Source organism: Tupaia chinensis, unplaced genomic scaffold (genome assembly GCF_000334495.1).
Source record: "Tupaia chinensis unplaced genomic scaffold, TupChi_1.0 Scaffold000074_1, whole genome shotgun sequence".
Lineage (NCBI taxonomy): Eukaryota > Metazoa > Chordata > Mammalia > Scandentia > Tupaiidae > Tupaia > Tupaia belangeri.
In genome coordinates this window covers 8,816,152-8,839,929 of record NW_006159534.1, presented here as the reverse complement: position 1 = coordinate 8,839,929, position 23,778 = coordinate 8,816,152, and the positions used below count along the sequence as shown (strand labels likewise).

The window sequence follows — 23,778 nt, the reverse complement described above, 5'->3', positions numbered from 1 at the left end:
TAAATTTTTTTTTTACTGTTTTATAAGTGGGAAATGTATTTGTATATATATCTCCCCACACTTTATTTATTTGTCTGTTGAGGGAAACTTAGATTTTGCATATACTGGCTATTGTGAATAGCACTACAATAAAGGCTGGGGTGCAGATACTTTTATGACATACTGATTTTCTTGGGATATACACCAAACAGAGGGAAAACTGGATCACACAGAAGTTTTATTTTTAGTTTTTTAAGGAAACTTTATACTACTTTTATAATGACTGGACCAGTTTACATTCCCACCAATGGTGTTAAAGAGCACCCTTTTCTCCACATCCTCGCTAGCATTTGTTATTTTTTATCTTTTTAATCATAGTCCTTTGAACTGGGATCAGATGATATCCCATTGTGGTTTTGATTTGCATTTCCCTAACGGCCAGTGATGCTGAACATTTTTTCATGTTTATTGGTCATTTGCATGTCTTTTGAAAACTGTTTGTCTAGGTCATTTGTTCATTTTTCAGTCAGGTTATTTTATTTAGTATTCATTTTTGGCTGTTAAATTCTTTGTATAGCCTGGTTATTGATTCTTTGTCATTTATGTTGTGCAGATTCTTTTTTTTTTTTTTGGAGAGGTTTTTGCTATAGGGCATGTGTGCTTGCCAGAGACACAGAGAGAGACACAGAGATAGAAAGTGAGAAATCACCTCCCCTAGGGGGGATGGCCACTCCACAGTCCCTTCTCAACCATTCTCCTCTTGGGATCTTGGGCGGATTCTTTCAAATTGGCTATAATCCCATTTGCCAATTTTTGCTTTTGTTGCCTGTGCTTTTGAGTTTTTATTCAAGAAGTCTTTACCCATATGGATATCTTGAAGTGTTTCACCTATGTTTTCATCCCGTAGCACAGTAGCTTCAGGCTTTATGTTTAAGTCTTGAATGCATTTGGAGTTGATTTTTGTGGATAGTGAGAGATATACTCTAACTTTATTCTTCTACATACACAGTTTCCCCAGCACCAATTATTGAGGAGACTTTCCATCAGGGGATTTTTTTTTTTTTTTTTTTTTTGGAGAGGTTTTTGCTATAGGGCACACTCACTGGCCAGAAAGAGTGATAAAGACAGAAAGTGATAAATCACCCCCTCAGGGGAGATGGCCACACTACAATCCCTTCTCCTCCATTCTCTCTGGATCTTGGACACACAAGTAGGTAAGCTCATTGTGTGTTTAAGCTGCCGGGTCTGGCACTCAAACTGCAGTTGACTACGTAGGAGTCCAGCAACGTAGCCATTACGTCATCTGCTGGTCCCTCCCAGTGGATTTTCTTGGCAGCTCTGTTAAACATCAGCTGGCTGTATATACATGGACCTATTTCCGGATTGTTTGTTTTGTTCCATTGATCTATGTGTCTGCTTTTGCCAGTACCATCCTATTTTTGTTATTATACCTTTATAGTATACATTGAAATCCAGTGGTATAATGCCTCCAGCTTCACAAGTTTTGCTCAAGATTTCATTTTCTATTTGGGCTCTTTTATGATTTCATACAAATTTCATATTTTTTTCTATATCTGTGAAGAATATGCTTGGTAATTTGATAGGTAATGCATTGAACAGATAAATTGTATTCAGTTAAGTAGTATAGGCATTTTAATAATACTGATTCATCTAATCTATGAACACTGAATATCTGAATTTTTTTGTGTGGCTTCTTCAATTTCTTTTATAAGTATTTTATTTATATTGGAGATCTTATACCTCCTTGGTTAAATTTATTCCTGGGCATTTTATTTTCTTTTTAGCTGTTTTAAATGCAATTTTTTTTTATTCTTTAAAATAATATATTTTTTAAATGTGCTATAAGGTGTGTGCACTTGCCAAAGAGAGGGAGAGAAAAAAGGAAAGTGGGGACCAGTAGATGGCATAGTGGTTACATCTTTGGACTCACATGTAGTCAACCATGGTTCAAGTCTTGGACCTGGCAGCTTAAACTAACACTGGGCTTTGGGCTCATAGGCCTGCATGCATAAAGAGAAATATGAACTAATTTATTTGAAAAAAAAATTAGGTTAATCTCAATTTGGTCTGTTATTTGCACAAAGCCCCATAAGAATTCAATTTCTGAGGCAAGACAACAGATACTATTGTATTATTGAACTTATGCAAATAACCATTCTGCCACAAAATAAGCTCACAAATATTTTCTAATTGCAAAGGGGTCAGGAAGGGAGAAAAGTTTATGTTTCAATTTAAACATTTAGAAGAAAAATAGGGAGGCAAAGCATTAATGGGACAACAAAAATGTGGTATTATCAATTGAAGATATTTTATAATTTAACCAACTGGACTAGAGAGAAATGTTCACATAGTGAAATATTCACTTTGTAAGCTAAAAAAGGTAATTGAATGTATAAAAAAAGAAATAAAAAAATAAAAACAATAAAAATAATTCTTTTTTTTAACAAATTACTGAACCCAACCACTCAAAAGAAAACAAAATTTTTTTGTTTTGTGCTTTTGTTTGTTTGTTTTGGGGATCATCTTTAGGGTTTTCTTTATCTACTATCATATTGTCTGCAAACAGGGACAATTTAGCCTCCTCCTTTCCAATTTAGATGCCGTTTATTTCTCTTAACCAATTGCGTGACTAGAATGTCTGGTACTATATTAAAAAAGAGCAGAGCAAGTCTTGTTCCAGTACTTAGCGGAAAAGTTTTCAGTTTTTCCCCATTCAGTTAGCTGTGGATTTGTCACCAATGGCCTTTATTATGTTAAGGTATGTTCCCCTTCTAAACCTAATTTGTTGAGCATTTTTGTTTTGAATTGATGTTGAATTTTGTCAAATGCTTTCTCCATATCTAATGAGATGATCATGTGATTTTTGTCCTTCATTTTGTTGATATGATTTATTACATTTACAGATTTACATATGTTTAAACTGTCCTTGTATTCTTAGGATAAAACCTAGTTGGTTAAGATGTGTAATCTTTTTGATGTGCTGTTGAAATTGATTTGCTAATATTTTTGCCAAGGATTTTTGTTCACTAGGGATAAAACCCTAAAGATTACACAATAACAAACAAACAAAAGCCCTCTTAAAATTAACAAATGAACCTAGAGAGGCATTGAAATATCCAGACCCAAGAAATACAAATATGTTCTGCACACAGGTGTGTGTGTGTGTGTGTGTGTGTGTGTGTTATCTGTCTGGTTTTGGTTGTTTTAGGGTAATACTGGCCTAGTAGAATGAGTTTGGAGGATTCATTCCACTTTGATTCCTTAGAATAGTCTGAGGACAACTGATACTAGCTCTTCTTTAAAGTTTGGTAGAATTCAGCAGTAAAACCATTTGGTTCTACATGCTTCTTGTTTGGGACACTTGTTATTGCTGACTTAATCTCAATGACTGTTATTGGTATAATCAGATTTTGTATTTCTTCCTGGTTCAGTCTTGGTAGATGGTGTGTGTCCAGTAATGTATCCATTTCATCTAGAATTTTCAGTTTGTTTGCATACAGTTTTTCACAAGTCAAATTATCTTTTATATTTCTTTTTTATCAGTTGGAATCTCCTTTTTTTGTCTCTTATTTTACTGGTGTCTTCTCTCTTTTTATGATTTAGTCCAGCTAATGGTTTATTAATTTTATCTTTAAAAAGCAACTTTTTGTTTTATTGATCCTTTATATCATTTTTTTAAAGTCTAAAGTTAGTTTATTTCTTCTCTAATTTTTCTTATTTATATCCTTCTGCTAATTTTTGGAATTAGGTTGTATTCATTTTGTTTATTGGAAATCTTTCTTATTTATTTATTTATCATTTACTCATTTTTGATAGAGGCATAAATTGCTATAAACTTTCCTCTTAGAACTGCTCTTGCAGTATTCCATAGGCTTTGGTATGTTGTATTTTCATTTGTTTCCATCAATTTTTAAATTTTTGTCTTGATTTTTTCCTTAACCCAGTGGTAATTCAGAAATGCATTATTTAGTTTCCATGTGTTTATATGATTTCCAATATTCATATTGTTAATAATTTCTAGTTTCTTTTCATTATGATCAGCAAAGATATTTGATATGATTTCTAGTTTTAGAAGTTTTATTTTTCGAGACTTATTTTGTGGCCTAACATGTGGTCTGTCTTGGAGCATAATCTAGGTACTAATAAGAGGAATGTTACCTCTAGTTGTTGGGTGAAATACTCTGTCAACGTCAGTCCTTTTGACCTATGGTGAGGTTTAAGTAAAATATTTATCGATTTTCTGCCTAGATGATCTGTCCAAGGTTGAGAGTAGGATATTGAAATATTATCCAACAATTACTGCATTAGAGTTTATCTCTCCCTTTAACTCTAATAATAGTAATAGTTTTATATGTTTACGTATTGGGCACACGTGTACTTACAATTATGTCTTCATGCTGGATTGATTCCTTCATCATTATATAATGGCCTTTTTTATCTTTTTCAGTTTTTGAATTGAAGTCTACTTTAACTGTTATCAAATCGATACTCCTGTTTGCTTTTGGCTTCCATTTTCATGAGATACATTTTTCATTCCTTTACTTTCTGTTTATGTGTGTTATCTATGTATGTCTTTACATGCGAAGTCAGTTTCTTGTAGGAGTATAGTTACTTTCTTTTTAAAATTCATTCAGCCAGTCTGCATCTTTTACATGGGGAGTTTAATCCATTTGCAGTTAGGATTGTTGTCGATAGATTAGAACTTACTCTTGTCATTTTGCTAGGTGTTGTCTAGTTGCTTTGTATGTTCTCTGGTTTTATTTTGGTTTGGTTCTTACTCTTTTATTGTCTAAGATTGTGGTTTAGTGACTGTGTGCGTGCGTGCGTGCATGCGTGTGTGTGTGTGTGTGTGATAGGATTTGATTCTTTTCTCTTTCCCATTTATATGTCTGGTCTAGCAGTGTGTTTTATATTTTCTTTATTTTTCTTTTCTTTCCTTTTTTTTTTTTTTTTTGTTGTTGTGGTTGTTGTCGTGGCATTTATTGCTCTTTCGCTTCTAAATGTAAGACTCCCTGAAAGGGTTCTTGTAAAGCAGTCTAGTGATGGTGAATTGCCTCAGATTTGGCTTATCTGGGAAAGACTTTATTTCTCCTCTTCTGAGTGATAAGTTTTCTGGGTATACTATTCTTGGTTAGCAGTTTTATTTATTTATTTACTTAGTATTTGAATATATCATCTCATTTTCTCCAGGACTGCCTCGTTTCTGCTGAGAAATTCACTTACTCTGATAGGAATTCTGTGATGTAACTTAATGCCTTTTTTTGTTTTTGCTGCTTCTGAAATTTTCTCTTTATCTTTGACTTTCAGCATTTTAATTATAATATGCCTCAGTGAGACCTCTTTGGGTTGAATTGGAGATCTTTGAGCTTCTTGTATCTGAATGTTCATATCTCTTTTCATACTTGGGAAATTTCACCTATTATTTTATTAAGTAAGTTTTCTGTTTCTCTCTTTGCCTCTTCTCCTCTGGCACTTCCATGAAATGCATATTTGCTTGCTGGATGGTATACTACAAATTTTGTAGACCATCTTTATCCTTTTTCATTCTATTTTCAGATTTTGTTTTCCCAACTGAATGATTTGAAAAGACTTATCTTCCAGGTCTAATATTCTTTCTCTTGTATTAGTCTACTTTTGAAGCTCTCTCTTGTATTTTTAATTTCATTTTTGGGGGGTTTTGGTTCAAGAATTTCTGTTTTGTTCTTCTGCATGATTTCTGTCTCTTTTTAAAATTTCTCATTCTGTTGTTATATTATTTTTCTGACTTCATTGAATTGTCAATATTTTCATGTAGCTTGCTGAAATTTTTTTAGCATCACTATTTCGTATTCTCTTTCAGGAATTTTGAGAATTTTCCTTTTTGGGGATCTATTACTGGAAAATTACTGTGTTTTGGGATGTGCTAAGTTTATTTCCATTTTCATATTTGTGTCCCTGTGTTGCTATTTGCATAACTGGTAGGGTTATGATTTTTTCTTTTTTATTTCTTTTCATTCCTCCCTCCTGTTGAGGGGGTTATGATTTTGAGAATTAGCTTTTTTAGTGGAGAATTTATTTCTCGAGCATGTTTCCTTTAGTGGCAATTACATGGGGTGTTTTGGCTTTGAGTGGCTAAAGATAAATAATTTCCACAGGATTTCTTCTGTATTCATTGTCAGGGCCATCTGCTAGTACCTCAGTATTCTAGACTTTGAGTCCTTGTAGTTTTAGTGGTGCAATTTTGTTGAGAGTCAGGATCTCCCAGAGAGTCCCTCAGCTGTAAACAGCAGCAGGGGTCAAGGGTGCAATCCAGTCTATTGGCCCCAGCAGTAGAGCAGGAACAGTCAGCGGGATCAGCAGAGTCCAGAATCCCATCCTGCAGTGTCCAGAGAGCCTTTGATAGGGATTGGAATCTGTGCACTGTGATTGTAATTGGTGCTGGGTTCAGTGTTGATCCTGGGTAGGGGTCAACCAAGTCTGGAGGGCTCCCATGAGGAAGAGGAGCTGGTGTAACCCAACTGTGGTGCATGCTGGATTCAGCACCTGTCAGTGACAGAGGCCTACAAATTCTGGAGGGTTCCCACAAGAGGCGGAGGCCTTTGTGCTGGATTTGCTGCTGAACTGGTCTCTTGGGGGCAGCCAACAGAATTTGGTAGAATTTTTTTCAGGTACTCAGGGATGAGAAGCAGGTACGGTACCACTCCATATTGCTGGTTCTACTACAGCCACTATTTTGTTCCCCAAAATGTCCCAATCTGTCGCAGTTTGTGCCCTGGGAAACTGGGTTATCTTGGTTGAGATCCTTTCCTGTATTCATGCAGTCCCGCAGATCTCAGGAACTTCCTTCACTAGGCCTGGCGCCATGTGGAATGCTAGACCCCCAGACAACTAGAATGCCTTCTGTGGCAGTATCAGAGGCTGCTAGAGATCTTTTATTCATATTTTTTCTCCCCAAGAAAAGAGTGCTTCTTCCGGATTCAGTCTGCCAGGGTCAAGTGGCTAGACATTTTGGTTTCCTTAGTATGCTGTTCCTCTTGAGTTTTCGCATTTAAGAAATCTTTAGATTTTTTTCTTGGTAAGTTCAAGTATTTCTCCTTAAATATTCCATTTGAAATGTATCTGACTAATTGTCTTGTGCCTTCCCTATACAAGAGCTGAGTACTTCTCTTCAGTCATCTTTAGTGTTCCCTATTCTGAAATCAAGAAAAATTCTTTTGTCTATTTTCTTCTAAAAACTTTATTGTATTGATTCCTAATAGTTAGACAGATTGTGGTAGTTTGTTTTTTTTTAATCATTTTTTTTTTAGAGGTTTTTGTTATAGGGTGCGTGCGCTCGCCAGAAAGACAGAGAGACAGAGACAGAAAGTGAGAAATCACCCCCCAGGGGGATGGCCACACCGCAATCACTTCTCCACCTTTCTCCTCTCGGGATCTTGGGCACACATGCACACGCGCCTGGTGTGAGTTTAAGCCACCTGGTCCAGGACTCGAACCTCAGTCAACTACATGGGAGTCCAGCGACATAGCCATTACACTAACTGCTGGTCCCAGATTGTGGTCGTTTATTTACTTCCTCATCACTAGCAATGAAAAGTTGGTAATGTCGTCTTCATTCAGATGTCAGAGTTGAATTTTCACTAGCATTCAATGTTGCTAACTAGACCTTTCTTCTTGACACATAATCCTTTTGCTCACTTTCTAGTTTTATTCATCTGTGGCCATTTCCTCTTTCTCTCTTTCACATTCGCAAAGGAAAACAGTCAAATATTGGAGTTTCTCCACTTCCATCCTAGTTAATTTTCTGTATTCCTGGTGATGCGAAAGTATTTATCTTCAACCCAGATCTCTCTTTTGAGGTCATGCACACGAATGTTTATGTAGTTTCTTGTACAACTAAAAGCACCTCAAAATGAACAGATCCAAACTGAATATTGTGATCCTGGCCTCCCATCTCACTAGTTCTCTCTACATATGTCCTGTGTCAGTGACTGAAGTCATCCCTCTCATTACCAAAACTAAAAACCTAGGAGCCACCCTTGGAACCTCTCTCCCCCTCATTTTCTACATTCAGTCCATTCCTAGTTCTGCCCATTCTACCTCATCATGTTTTTTCACCTACCTATTTCTTTTCTTTTCTTTAAATTAGTTTATTTCTTTTTTCATAAGCAAGAGAGGCACAGAGGGAGAAAGTGTGTTTTTGTGTGTGTGTGAGAGAGAGCACACCCAATAAGATCCTAACACCATGATCCACCCCTAGCCCCAGCCAGCTCTGGATCACAGGTATGAGTATACCTTGTGTACTCAGAGAGGTCTCCAGATGTAAACACAGACTCTTCTCATGTGGGTCAGTCTCACAAACATTGCATTTTCACTGCTACATCACCATCCAGCCCCTCCCCATCTCTTTTCACTTTTATCATTCTGCTCTTAGTTACCATTATCATTATGCTCCTTTCTGTCTATGCCACTAGCATTTACCTGGTCTCTTGCCAATTTATTCTCCATAAGCAACCATTTGGAATAGGTCATTTTAATACCACCTCTGCTGAAAAAATAAAAACTCAGAGAGACGACACTTAGAACCACGTCTAGGGGCATCTGCTGAATGTGGAAGTGACTGAGAACTTCAGTGGAATTTTTGACAGACTAATGAAGCTAGCAGTACAAAATATGGAGTTTTAAAACCCCAACCCTAACTCCTGCTCAGGAGGGCAGATTCTGACCTCAGACTTTGGGCTAGGACCCTAAAAAGATACATCCTAGTGATAGTACAAACTGGAAAGAAATTAATGGTCAAAGGCCCAAATCCTGTTTAGGAAGTATTAGTAATCCTGTTTGGATTACATTCACTTGGGGTTGCTGGTAACCAGAGCCACCTGCCAGAGCAACTGTAAATTCTCTTTGGGAAAAAAAAATGACATCATTGCAGACCTCAAATTTTCTTTATCTTTTTTTTTTTGATAGCACAAATCTGATTGTGTCACCCTTCTGCCCCAGCCTTGCTAACCTTCAACCACTTCTATTCACCATGCTTTCCCCATCATGTGATTTAACCCATATTTTCCTGTCCAAAATTATTCTTCCTTTCCCTCTTTTTTTTTAAGAGAGATTTTTACTATAGGTGCATGTGCTCACCAGAGAGACAGAAAGTGAGAAATCACCCCCCAGGGGAGATGATGACACTGCAATCCCTTCTCCTCCATTCTCCTCTTGGGATCTTGGGTACACACGCACACAAGTCTGGCATGAAGTTTAAGCCATGGGTCTGCGACTCAAACTGAGGTGAACTACGTGGGAGTCCAGCAACGTAACCAATATGCCATCGGTTGGTTCCCCCTTCCCTCTTTACATAGTAATCTCCTGCTCATCCTTCAGGTATCCACTCATCTTCACCTCGTCAAGGAACCTTTCCTTAGCCATTCTACCTCAAATCCCCTGCTTATGAGTTCTCATAAAGCTATGAACTTTTCCACTGAGTAGTACTGAATTGAATTGTGTCTTTTAAACTTCGTATCTTTACGTTCTAATCCTGTATCTCAGATTATGGCCTTATTTGGAGATAAGGTCTTCATAAAGTAATCAAGTTAAATTGACATCCTTAGGAAAGGCCCAAACCCAGTAGTATCCTTATAAAAAGAGGAATGTGGACACAGAGACAGTCATATATAGAAAAAAGGTAGACAGAAGACCACAATTTACAATCCAAGGAGGAATTTTTTTGGAAATTTAAAAACATCTTTCAAGAGACATAGAAGATCATTGGAAAACTATTAGGTTGTCAGGAAAGTCATGACATATTTTTCTACATAAAAATGCATCTTGAATCTCTCAGCAATCTAATATTTATTGGTTCCTAGGTATTACAAGATTCCTTACTAGGCAGTAAAGGTAATCCAAATATAATACACAATTGCTGCCTTCAGGATTTTATAACCTTGTCTGAATTTTCATAATTAATTTATTATATATAAATATATATTTACCGCATATTTATATATATATTTTTCCCTATGTGCTGACTCTGTGCTAGGTACTAGGGATCTATGTCAATCATAATCCCAAAAGACACAATCCTGAATGCCTTAATGCTGAGTGTTAAATTCCAAAAAGATCATAATTCCACACATATAATTCTGAAAAAATAATTTAAAAGACATTTATTTACTTTTAAAATGGGGGCTTATTTGAGAAACATAAAAAAAGACCAAGAAATTCAGAGGCCATTTTTCCCGATAAGGTAGGCAATAATAGCATACATATTTTTGCAAGCATAAACTTATAGGTGTGCTAACAATACTTGCATGAATATAACAGATGTAAACAGATGAATTACATCTGTAAAAAAAAAAAAGATTAGAAAGTAAAATGCATGAACACATTTCACTATGGTTAGTAATTATGTCAACCCAGTTTGATAATTGCAGTCACCTGCTGTTATGTACACACACAGTGCTTACACACAAAGTCAGCGTTGTGATACAATGCTCTTTCACAAAATCAAATGTACAAAAGATGCATAAAATGAATTTGAATTCTCTAAAAGTGTTCATACAATTTATACTTCTAGTATTGGAAATAATTCAAAGGGAAATACATAGCATAGTGAATAGTTTAAAAAATGATGCTGACTATTTAAAATAATAGGGGGGGGACTAAAAAATAAACAAATGAACAAAATAACCAACTTTATTTCCTCCTGAATTTTTCTATTCTTCATATATAGTCTTTTTTTTTTTTATCCCAGTAGGAATGTGGTTTTCCGGGTATTAGCGTTTGGAATTTTAATCCTTCCATATTGTCATTTGGGGGATTTTAGACATTAGGAATTTTAGACTTGAGGGATTTTAATTTTTTGAGATGTCAGCATTCAGGATCATGGCATTCTGGATTGTATCTTTTAGGATTATGGCCCAAACCTGCTAGGGATAAAATGGAGCACAGGATATACCCACTCCTCTCAAGGAGATTATGGACATTTATGACAAAGGATGGTATTAGCATGATGAGCAGAAGCATAACTAAGATTAGAGAAGAAGGAACCTTAATCTAAATTCAAGGGAGTGGAGTGGGAGGAAGTATAATCTCTTGGGGAAAAAAGTGAAAGCTAAGCTGATTCTGAAAGGATCAGTGGGAGCTAACCAAATAAGGGTCAGAAGGAAAAAGGCTCCAGAAAGAAGGAGCATGTGATTAAGTTTCAAATAAATACTGGCAAGAATGGGACAAAGAAATCTAATCGAAGAAACAACAATACTATACAATACCTATGAAAACATTATATATCATTCACTGCTGGGACTCACTTAATCTTCACAGCAACCATATGAAGTAGGTAATCTTGTTATCTTGTTTTATGGAAACATAAAATAGATATGGAAATTGACACATGAGAAGTTAAGTGGCTAACCTAAGTTAACAGAGCTAGTGAGTGATGGAGCTGGGGTTGAGATTCAAACTTCTCTATTTGATTCCAGATTATGAGCTCTTAACTGACGAACAACAAGTGTGACTGAAAAAGCATTGAAGATCCAGTTGAGGATGGAGACCACGACTTTATAGTGACATCAACATGTGGGTTTACATTTTTTTCTTGCAGCACTCAATATCTTGGATTTCAATGAAGAGGGGAAAAAGTGTTGAAAAAAAAAGTGTGATTGAGCCATGTACTTGGAAGGGAAAGACACTAAAACTAAGGAGTTGATGATATTAGTTGAACTGATGAACCAAAACAGCTAAGCTGATAGGTTGGAAGGAAGATAGAAGAGGGATGAAGAACAGGGTTAAATAGGAGGAGATTTTGACAAACAGAATGAATTACTTCTCTTATTCCAAAGTAACTGAATGAGAGGCCAGCAGGTGTTATGGAAGGTAAGGCTACTGGACCCCACATGTCCAGCTGCACAGTCTGAGTCCTGGCCCCAGTGGCTGAATAACATGCTGAGTGTGTGTGTGTGTGTGTGTGTGTGTGTGTGTGTGTGTCTTCAAAATCCCAAGAGGAGAATAGAGAGAAAGGATTGCAGTATGGCCATCCCCACCTGGGAAGATGATTTCCCACTTTCTCTCTCTCTCCTCACCCCCTCTCTGGTGAACACACATGTCCTAGAGCAAACTAAAATTAATAATAATAAAATAACTGAATGAGGCAGCTAGAAAATAAGGAGTTTTTGATCATAGAGTCCTAGGTGTGGCACTATTACTGGGTCATAGGAAAAAACATGATGTATTTTTCTCTGAAAAAATGCATCATGATTTTTCCAACGAACCATTATTTTAGAAATAGGGCAATTCTGGGACCAGCAGTTAGCGTAATGGCTATATCGCTGGACTCCCATGTAGTCGACTGTAGTTCAAGTCCCAGACCTGGTGGCTTAAACTCATGCTGGGTGTGTGTGCATGCGTGCCCAAAATCCCAAGAAGAGAATTGAAGACAAGGGATTGTGGTGTGGTCTTTCCCCCTGGGGGGTGATTTCTCGCTTTCTATCTCTCTGTTTCTGTCTTTCTGGTGAGAACGCCCAATAGCGAAAACCCCACAAAAAAAAAAAAAAAAAGAAATAGGGCAGTTCTGTGGGATAACAAGTCCAGGGCCAGGATGTGGTGGATGGGACTGAGAGGCTGGTGCACGAGGGTTGGATTCACAGAGTTCAAGGCACTGAGGGCTTAAAAAAAGGGATTGGTCAGCAATGTGAATTTCAATAGTCACCCAGGGTAATGACAGGGCTGGGATATAGAAAGAAGATTGTGGGGCCAGCAGGTAATGTAGTGGTTAAGATGCTGAACCCCCACATATTCGACCACAGTTAGAGTCCTGGATCCAGCAGCTTGAAACTCATGCTGGGCTCATGTGTGTGTGTGCCCAGAATCCTGAGAGGAGAATGGAGGAGAAAGGATTGCTGTGTGGCCATCCCCCCCGGGGGGTGATTTCTCACTGTCTCTCCTTCTGTCCCTCTCTATCTCTCTGGTGAGTGTACATGCCCTATAGCAAAATTCATGCCCTATAGCAAAATTCTCTCTCTACATAAAAAAAGATTATGTGTGAGTGCTGCAGTTTTCAGTATTGGGAAAATGTGGCTTTGAGGATGGTACTTTTTTTTTTTTTTTTTGAGAGAGATTTTCGCTATAGGGCGCGTGCGCTCGCCAGACAGACAGAGAGAGACATAGAGACAGAAAGCAAGAAATCACCCCCCAGGGGGGATGGTCACGCCGCAGTCCCTTCTCCTCCATTCTCCTCTCGGGATCATGGGCACGCACGCACACGCGCCCGGCGTGAGTTTTAAGCCACCGGGTCTGGGACACGAACCGCAGTCGACTACGTGGGAGTCCAGCGACATAGCCATTACGCTAACTGCTGGTTCCCGAGGATGGTACTTCAATGAAAATGGGCAGGGAGCAGAAGGTGATCTAATTGATTGATACATGTCTCAAGAGTCTGCACATGAAAATGGACTATTTTAACAAAATATTTCATAATTAAATTGTTTTTGAGAGAGTTTTCTATAGGGCACATGCACTCACCGGAGAGACAGAGAGAGAGAGAGAGAGAAGCAGAATGTAAGAAATCATCCCCTGGGGGGATGACCACACTACAATCCCCTCTCCTGCATTCTTCTCTCAGGATTTTGAGTCCAGCAACATAATCATTACATCATCTGCTGGCCTCTCATAATTAAATTTTAAAATAAATAAAAATATTTTGTTAAAATAAATAATCTGTTTTCCCCTGTGTAGCTCCTATTGAAATTATAAACAGATTACCTGCTAACATTTGGTGTGTCTGAAAGATCAAATTGCTTCCCTCTTCCTCTGTTAATCTGCAGTGACCGCAGTGTCTGTTGCTCAGCAGTGATCGAGCTTCCCAGATAAGAGTATGTCTTTGTGCCTGCTTAGTTATCATCTTTACATCACCTTCTCCACTCCTCTCCAGCGGAGTCCTGGACTCTTAGCTCCTTTGATTCACGACTGGAGATATTCTTCTCTTAACTACTAACATCTCATATTTCTTTCTTCCTTCCCTACTTGCTTCTAACTTACAAAAAGGTGCTTCTCTATCGTTCCGAAAGAATATCTAGCAAGCACAGTACTGGAGATAAGCTTGTATTAAGGAAAAGAAGAACTACAAGCTTACTGGATTTCATACAATAAAATAAACTTCTTCCAAAGGCTAAACAGCTGTATAGCATTTACAAAACAAAAACTTAGGATGAAAGGCTAATGCAAACATCACTGAAGGTAAAGAGGAAGATTTGTAAACCTCCTCTTTCTTTCACAGTGTTACAACTATAAGTGTTTCTCCAATGGTGGTGGAAAACTGTTCTGGCGAAGGATGTGATCAGGGGACAAGATGGTCTGAAGAGATGGAATGAAGCTGCAGGAGGTTCCTTTAGAAATGAGTCTCTTACTAGGAAACAGTGCTGGGATGAAGATGAGTCTGACAATCTCAAGAACAAATGATCAGTAAAAGTTTAATGTAGAGAAGTGGTCTAGGAGTAGAGAGATTGGGATTCAGAGGTGAGAAACCCACTCATGCATTTCCTGGGGCTTCGATTACAGTAAAGGAGCTATAACGAACAATGCAGCAAACAGGGTCTCCATGACTGAGTGGGAACAGGATCTGCTCCAAGCCAGTCTCGGGCCACTGGTTTGTTCTCATGTGTTTGCTATGTTTCTTTTATTTGGCAAAAATTAATTCCAAGAAGAGGCCAGCAGGTGGTGTGGTGGATAAGGGCACTGGACTCCCACATGGCCGACTATAGTTCAAGTCCCAGACCTGGTGGCTTGCTTTCTTGCTTTCCCTTTCTCTCTCTCTCTCTCTCTCTCTGGTGGAAAAAAAAACAAAAGCAAAAACAAACAAACAAACAAAAATACCTAACAATAACAAATGGAATTAAATAAATAAATAATTCTTTTTAAAAAATTAATTCCAAGAGCTGGGGGGAGGAAGACTGACCTTGCTGGAGGTTCTTCTTGAATCTCTTCTAAGGTTGGCAGGTGCTGACCCACAACTCTCCAACTCTTCTTATACATTTGCTAACTGAACATATATTAATGGCTTCTTGTGGTGGGGGTGAAAGAGGAACTTTAGGTAGTGGAGACACAATAGGATTAAATTTAATCCTTGGTTCATGAAAATATCAACTGCTAGAGAAGACAAGGGCCAATGGGATCTCTTATGCATAACTTGTAATTAGCTTGTCAAGGTGAATATTCACATAACTGACAAACCAGAAATTCTTCATGGCATATAACCAAGAGGAACTTTTGCTATGTGTCCACACCAGGAGACGTGCCAGTTGTTCAGAGCAGTGCCTTTTACAACTAAAATCAATAAACAAAAATAGTGGAACTCACCCAAATGGCAACCACAGAGGAACAGACAAATAAATTAGATATATTCACACAAAGAAATACAATCATACGAATACATCAGCAATATTATAAGTAAAATAAAACAGTCCTGGCCAGCTGGTAGCACAGGGATTAAGGCAGCTGCATCCCACTTGGCTGACTGTACGGTATGAGCCTCAGACCTGGCACCACAGTTTGCCTGTGCGTGCATGCCCAAAATCCCGGGAGAAGAATGGAGAAGGAAGTGCGGGGTGGCCATTTCCCCCTGAGAGGTATTTTCTCATTTTCCCTCTCTCTGTCTTTTTCCAGCAAGTGCATGCACCTTACAGAAAATAAAACAAACCCTTATATGATTTTATACTGCATGATACTCATAAACTAAAGACAACTAAAACCAAACCATATATATGTGCAACTGTATAATTTGAAAAATATATGTATTAAATGTGTGTGTGTATTTATATATATTTATTTATATATATATGAAAATATATCATATACATGATAAAACTATACATAAAAAAGACTAAAAAATGATAAACAAATTTGGGAGCAATTCTGATGGGTGGGGAAGAAGCACAGGGTTGACAGAAGTCACTGGCAATGTATTAATTCTTGTATTGAGTGTTGGGTTCACAGATATTATTAACAGTAAACAAGGAAGCAAAGAAATAAATTAAAATGTCTTCTCCAAGGCCAGTTGTAATGGTGTGTCATGAGACTAAGATTATGTTAATTCCAGTTGTGTGTAACTGAGGGTCAAACCAAGCTAAAATAAAAGAAAATCTTGTTAGGCGTTATATGAGTATATAAATTCCGGTGGAAGAGTTAGTATTGCAGCCAATAACGTAGCTTTTAGACTCTAAACTTCATTTGCCTTCTCACTATCTGTAAAAAGTTCTTAATTGAAAGTAATAGTGCAGCCTTCAGTTGTCACACTGTCAAAAAAAAAAAAAAAAAGAAGACATAAAGATATAAATGGGAAGGAAAATGTGTGGTGTGTGAATCATTCTGCATCTACCACAAACTCGCAGTTCAGGCACAGCTGGGTTCCTGAGCATAAACAAGGAAGGAGGTTGTGAGAGCAGAAGAGAGATTGGAGGAGGTTAGACACCTCAGAGAAATAAGACAAATTTCCTGATGCCTGTTCTTGGGTTAAACTTGATACAGGGCCATTTACATTAATGACATGGACAATTATAAAAAGTTTTTGTATTTGTTTGGAAACACTAAAAGTCCACAACATTTCATTGTTTGGATTACAAAATAATTTGTAAATTAAAAGTTTTAGGAGCCAGGCAGTGGTGCAGTGGTAACATAACTGGGCCCACATAGGAAAGGTCCTGGATTGGAGTCCTGGGCCCGCCCTCGGCATGCGGAGTGCGCCTGCACGTCTGTGATCCAGGCAGGCGGAGTGGTTGAGTCTGAGAGGGGAGGAGGATCCCGGTATACAACACCCAGTTGGGAGGCCCTCTCTGTCTTATGAAAGAAATAAATAAACTTGAGGGCTTTATTAACAACGGGTCTAGCCTGTTTGTGTTTAAGAAGTGCTCTGAGGAGATTCTTTGATAACGTAATTGTGTATTTACCCAATTTATCATTCTCTTGTTTCTCCTCTTTCTTTTTCTATCTCCTGGTACTTCCCCTGCACAAGTCATGTGCTTTGACTGCATCAGGGTCCATTGTATGAATGTCCAACTTACTGACTGAAAACAGCATTTGAACATTTCTTTTATGTCATTGTTGAGATTGTTTCCTACCTTTAAGTTTTCTCATTCTTCTCATTCATTCATCTATCAAACACGGAATGTTAGGCATGATTTAGCCACTGGAATACATTACTAAGTTTGAGCTTATGTTCTAGTTGACATATGTGTTTAACAAACATGTGAAAAGCCAAAGCGTGTAATTTCAGCTACTAAGAAATAATATAAAAAACCTTAAAAAGGGAAGGAATGAGACTAAAGGGTTTATAGCCTAGTTGGAGTAGATATTTAACAAATAGATTTTTTTTTTTTTTTGAATGTGTGGGGTTGGCAGATGGGATAGTGGTTACATCGCTGGATTCCCACATGGCCAACCATAGTTCAAGTCCTGGACCCAGTGACTTCAAAATCAGGTCAAGCGTGTGTGTGTGTATGTGTGTGTGTGTGTGTGCAACATCCTAGGAGGAAAATGGAGAAAGGATTATGGCATGGTCATTCCCCGTGAGGGATGATTCTCAAGTTCTCTCTCAACTCTCTTCTTTCTCTGGGGAGTGCATGTGCCCTAAAGCAAAAACCTCAAAAAAAAAAAAAAAAAAAAGTGTGTAATTTCAGGTACTGATATATAATAATAATTTAAGAAAAAAATAATAAAATAGGATGGGGCCAGACCACAAAGAAGAAAGGCTGTGAAGATTTTTGTAAAAAGTTTAGAAGGTGTTAAGCAGAGAGTGATTATGATCAGGCTGTTTCAGAATGGCGATTCTGACTGCTTTGTGGAGAATGGACTGTAATAGATAAGAATTAGAGCAGAGAGGCTACTTAGCAGGCTCTTGCCTCCTAAAAAGATGATTTATTTTAAATATATTTATTATTTTAAATATATTTATTTATATATGTACATATTTAAATATATTTATTTAAAATATAGCGCCACCAAAGCTTACTGATGGAGTAAAAGAAAATGAGGAGTTTACATAAGATTTAAAAAGGAGTCAAATACGATGCTCAGGCATGGGCCTGAACAATAGGGCAGATGGAATTCTTTCACAGAGGCATTTTCGTTGCTTTTTAATGCACACGTAGTAATTTATGTCTTTTATTTTCCAGCACATGTATGAAGTGATCACATGATGAAGAGTCCAAGTGTTATTCAGAGAGAAATCCACAGATGACACCCACATTTCTATGCCTTCCAAAATTATACATTCAATCACATATTTATTATCTCCCCATTAGTTTTCTAAAAGACATCACTCCTGTAAGCTTAGTCCTGGTCTTAGACTAACAGAGTCTCCTAACTGTTCTATTTTGTCATCTTACAATTTTCCCAGTCATTCTCTATGCAATATCCAAGGGGATATTTTAAAAACACAGCTTACTTTCCTGCCTAAAATCTCCCAATGGCTTTCCACTGTGCTCTCAATAAAATTGCATCTCTTTGCCTGGCCCTTTAAGATCCTGCAAGGTCTGGCTACCTCAGCTGCTCCAGCCTCCTCAGCTGCTCCAGCCTCCTCAGCTACTATTCTCTGGCCTCGTTCTGCTCCAGCCTTTCTTTCTCTTCCTTGAACATGTGTAGCTCATTGCTGCTTCAGGGTTTCCCTTGTGATTCCCTCTGCCTGAAATCTTTTTTGCTAGACCTTCACATGGTCGGATCCATCTCACCATTCAGGTCGTTGGTCATTTAACCTCTCCAAAGAGAGGCATTCTCTGACCACACTCTAAAACAGGTTGCCCCCTAAAACTACAGAATTACTCTGCCTGCATTTATCTCGTAGTACTTATCTCCAATAGACGTTATCATATTTTTTCCTCTTCACTGTCTTTATCCTCACCCCTGTACTGCTACTACCTAAAACAATGTTGGCATACAACAAGTGCTCGATAGGAAACAATTGACTAGAAGCCCAGTATGGAGCAATAATAACATATGTCACATCCAGTGACTAACACAGCATGTGACAGCAGTCCTTAGCATTTGGGAACTTAGAACCATAAGTGTTAAAGGAATTGTCACAGCACTTTGGGGGAAAAATAACAAAGAAGGCAGAACAAAAGACAAATTAGCATTTATTATGTAAATACATGTATGGTATAAAATAAACTAATCTACATATAAGGGATCTTCAAAAAGGTCACAGAAAATGTGTATTACGAACAAGCTGTACAAAGACTTCAAATTGATTTTGTTTAAAAGTCCCTTTAATTTCATCTTCCATAATCTTTTTGAAGTTCCCTGTATAGTTTAGGACAGTGTTAGGCCTTTAATAAGACTTTGAGCAAATGAATGAATAAATGAACAACTATGAGTTAAAAGCCTACACATTATTTGACCAAAGGTGAAACAAAATGATTAAACATTAACTAATTTGGATATTTTTATTCTAAAATAGTAATTCTGCTGAGAGGGGAAAAGTTATAGTTTACTGCACATAAACCAGAACTAGCTTTGACACCGTAACTGTGGACACATGTACCCGATGGGAAACCTAAATAATATTATAATAATAAGAAGAAGAACATAAATAAGTAATTTTTAAAATAGTAAACCAAAATGATGAGGGAAAGCAGACAACTTTGTGTTTAATATTATAAAATACTTTTCTTGGCAAAGAAAAAGTTAAAACTAATACCATACTTACACTAGGTATATTTAAGTATCAAAACTTTTTTTTCCACAAGAAAATAAACAATCTGTGTAAGTCACAAACAACAATTAAGGGTTATAATAATTGATATAATATCACTAACATTAGTAACATATCCAGACAGAGTCTTACCAAGCCACCACCAATAACAGCTACTTTCTTTCTTTGACAATCAGATGACTCCATACTGCTGAAGAGCTGCTCACACTTATTCCCTCCCGCTGTCACTTCGAGAACTGTCTCTCCAAGGCACTCATTTCTCTCAGACTTTATACTGCCGGAGCCCAGTGTATTTGTGAGCAAGCACCAATGTTTGGTCAGAGCTAATTTCCCATAATAGCATTTAACCCATTAGTACCCCAAAGTACAATCACTTTAGCCTTAAGAAAAAAAGCAATTCATTGCTATAATCAAATTAAAACACAGCCAAGAGAAGGTAACTCTGTCTGTATGTAAGACAGAATTTTAAATCTGTCTTAGAACTTTTCTTCTGCTTTTTCTGTAGTATATATTCTTAGTTTCATTTTCGTTCATGATTAACCATGAATGGAACCTCCCTCGGATGAAGTTTCAGAATATCTTACACTCTCTCAGAGAGTAAGAAGACATAGTTTCAGGAGTCATTCATGGATAATTCTTGTCATTAAGACCAACCAGGAATTTCGCCTACCATGTCCTCATTGATTGGCTTTAACAGACCACAGGGGAAAATTTTCTGCCAGGTCTTAGTAGTCTCGTAAGCAAGATTTCTAAATTGTGTAACTGACTATAGTCCAGCCTTCCAGCCCGCATCTTAAAATTCTTAGCTTGGATACTAGAAAATTTAAAATCTAATTTGTGCATTACCACTGAGATGGTTAACATTACACTTCCCTAAACTCAATCCTGGCTTCATATTATCTACCTACTTTTTTTGTTTTTCACCCCCGTTTAAAATGTATATTATTTGTTTTTCATACATATTTAGGAATTGCAATTTCTTTCTGAAACACAATGTGGTGTAAAGTAAGAGCATAAATGAAGATGCTTCTTCCCTTCCTAGCAAGAGAGCATGTTTTTCCCCTCTTGATTAAGAACTAGAATTAAACAGCATTCAATAGTGACCCCTTGTGGATATGCATGGGTAGAGTTAGCTACCAGTGAACAGTTTTATTTAGCTAGGTAATACCTTCATATGGGAGGAAATCAAAATTCAGAAATAGAAGTGCACAGTAAATAGTAATTCTTCTATTCTGTCCCTTGGCCACCTATCTATCCTGTCCAGAGGCAAACCACTGCATTACCCAATTCTGCAAGCTTATCATCTCAGTCCCTCCCTTCCTTCCTTTTTTCCTTTTTTTCCCCTCCCCCAAACCTCTCTTCCTCCCTGTCTTTCACTTTCACTTCCTCTCCTTCCTTCTCATCCTTCTTTTCTTTATAGACAAAGATGGTAGGAAATTTTTCACTCCTCCACACTCATTTTTCTCCACTTACCAAACAATGGCATGAGAATTCTTCCATCAATATTTAGAGAACTGTATCAATTTTAAAGCATTTTAAACGTAGGGTCAACAACACAAAGAAAGTGAAATACACAACAATAGCACAAATGTACAATATAGTAACTCACAGCCAAGCGAGCACTCATGTAACTACCACTTGGTCCAGAAAGAGCATCACCAGAATAACAGCTGTCTATGTGTTCTTTGCCATCACCCATCCTTCATAAAGGTAACTATTACTCTGCCATTATCACTTCCCTGCTTTTATTTATAATTGTCCCACCACACATACACCCCTAAGATAGTTTTGTTTTGCCTTTTTTGGGGGGCAGAGAGGTTCTTGCTATAGGGTGCGTGCGCTTGCCAGAAAGCCAGAGAGAGACAGAGAGACAGAAAGCGAGAAAATCACCCCCCCAGGGAGGATGGCCACGTTGCAATCCCTTCTCCTCCATTCTCCTCTCAGGATCTTGGGCACACACGCACATGTGCCCGGCATGAGTTTAAGCCACCAGGTCCAGACTCGAACCGCAGTTGACTACATAGGTGTCCAGCAACATAGCTATTATGCTCACTGCTGGTCCCATGTTTTGCCTTTTTTAAAACTTCATTATAAATGAACTCACAGCAGGTTATTTATTTATTTATTTACTTATTTGCAACTTGCTTCTTTTTCATAGTGTGCTTGTCAGAATACATATAGCGATTTAATGTATGGAGAATAATAAAAATATATAAATAAATAAAATAATAATAAAAGAAAAAAGAATACTTCTGTATTTTGTTGTTGCATGTATATCTAATCCATTCATTTTCATTGTCATATATTATTTATTCATTCTACTATTGATAGTCATTTGGATGTTTCCAATTTTTAATATGGAAAATAATGCTCGGGAACCCACAGTTAGCGTAATGGCTATGTCGCTGGACACCCACATGGTCGACCGTGGTTCGCATCCCGGACCCGGTGGCTTAAAACTCACGCCAGTCACGTGCCCAAGATCCTGAGGAATGGAGGAGAAGGGATTGCGGTGTGGCCATCCCCCCTGGGGGGTGATTTCTCGCTTTCTGTCTCTATGTCTCTCTCTGTCTGTCTGGCGAGCGCATGCGCCCTATAGTGAAAATCATGCTGCTATTATAAATATTCTTGCATTTACAATACAGCACAGCTAGGTATGAATATCTCTAGAATGTATATGCCAGTTGTGCATATTTTAAATTTCCCTAAATAAACCAGTTACCTTTTATAGATTTTTTTTTTTCTTGGAGAGGTTTTTGTTACAGGGGTGTGTGCACTTGCCTGAAAGACAGAGAGAGACGGAAAGACAGAAAGTGAAAAATCATCTGCCCGGGAGGATGGCCATATCGCAATCCCTTCTCAATTCTCCTCAGGATCTTGGGCATGTTCGCATGCACGGCTGGCATGAGTTTAAGCCACCGGGTCCAGGACTTGAACCGCGGTCAACTATGTGGGAGTCCAGCAACATAGCCATTACACCAACTGCTGGTTCCACCTTTTATAGACTTTTACTTGACACAGGGTATAGAAATTTGTCTTCTGCTCCATTTTCCCAGTGTATATTGCTGAAAGTTTTAGTTTGTTGACAGTTTGTACTTTTCATCTGCAGTCCTTTGATTATTAACAAAGCTAAGCACTGTTTACTTGTTTATATATACTTTTTATTTATTTTGTATAAATACTGCTCAGTTTTTGAGGTGTTATCTTTTTTTTTTCCACTGTCATTTGATATGAGCTTTATTATTTATATATGTTGCAAATAACTGCTTCTATCATGTGGTATGCCTTTCTTCTTTCTTTTATTTTGGGGGAGAGATTTTCGCTATAGGGCGTGTGTGCTCACCAGACAGACAGAGACATACAGACAGAAAGCAAGAAATCGCCCCCCCCGGGGGGGGTGGTCACGCTGCAATCCCTTCTCCTCCATTCTCCTCTCGGGATTTTGGGCACGCACGCACACGCACCCGGCGTGAGTTTTAAGCCACCAGGTCCGGGATGCGAACCACAGTCGACTACGTGGGAGTCCAGCTACATAGCCATTATGCTCACTGCTGGTTCCTGCCTTTCTTCTTTCTTAGTGGTTACTTTCAGTAAGTATTCTTTTTTATTTTGGAGAGGTTTTTGCTATAGGGTGCATGCACTCACCAGAAAGACAGCGAGATAGAGAGATAGAAAGTGAGAAATCACTCCCCAAGGGGGAATGACCACACTGCAATCCCTTCTCCTCCATTCTCCTCTCGGGATTTTGGGCACGCACGCACACGCACCCGGCGTGAGTTTTAAGCCACCAGGTCTGGGACTCGAACCGTGGTCGACTGCATGGGAATCTAGTGAACGCTTCATTACGCTAACTGTTGATCTCGCCCATTTGTTTGTTATCTCTAAAGTATCATCAAGTTTTATTCTTTTCTCTGTAGAGGTTTTGGCCACTTTCGTTAGATATATGTATAGGTAATTGTTATTTTCTATTTTGTTGTAAATGATATATTTTATTTTCTGCTGTTGATATGTAGAAAAGCACTTAGTTTTGTTTACTGAGCTTGTATTGCAAAACTATTAGGTTGTTAGGAAAGTCAGATGTATTTTTCTACGTTTTTCTATGTAAAAAC

At 37.9% G+C, this 23,778-nt stretch overlaps 1 protein-coding gene across 1 annotated transcript in view; it reads right to left on the bottom strand.

Annotated features, from left to right (window-relative positions):
* KMO (kynurenine 3-monooxygenase) overlaps positions 1–20,135 on the bottom strand; it is a 53,339-nt gene extending 33,204 nt beyond the window's left edge. The window contains 1 exon segment of the mRNA XM_006142365.3: positions 19,802–20,135. Coding sequence (XP_006142427.1) covers positions 19,802–19,855 — 54 coding nt within the window. The 5' untranslated portion in view covers positions 19,856–20,135.
* Positions 20,136–23,778: the final 3,643 nt, after the last annotated feature.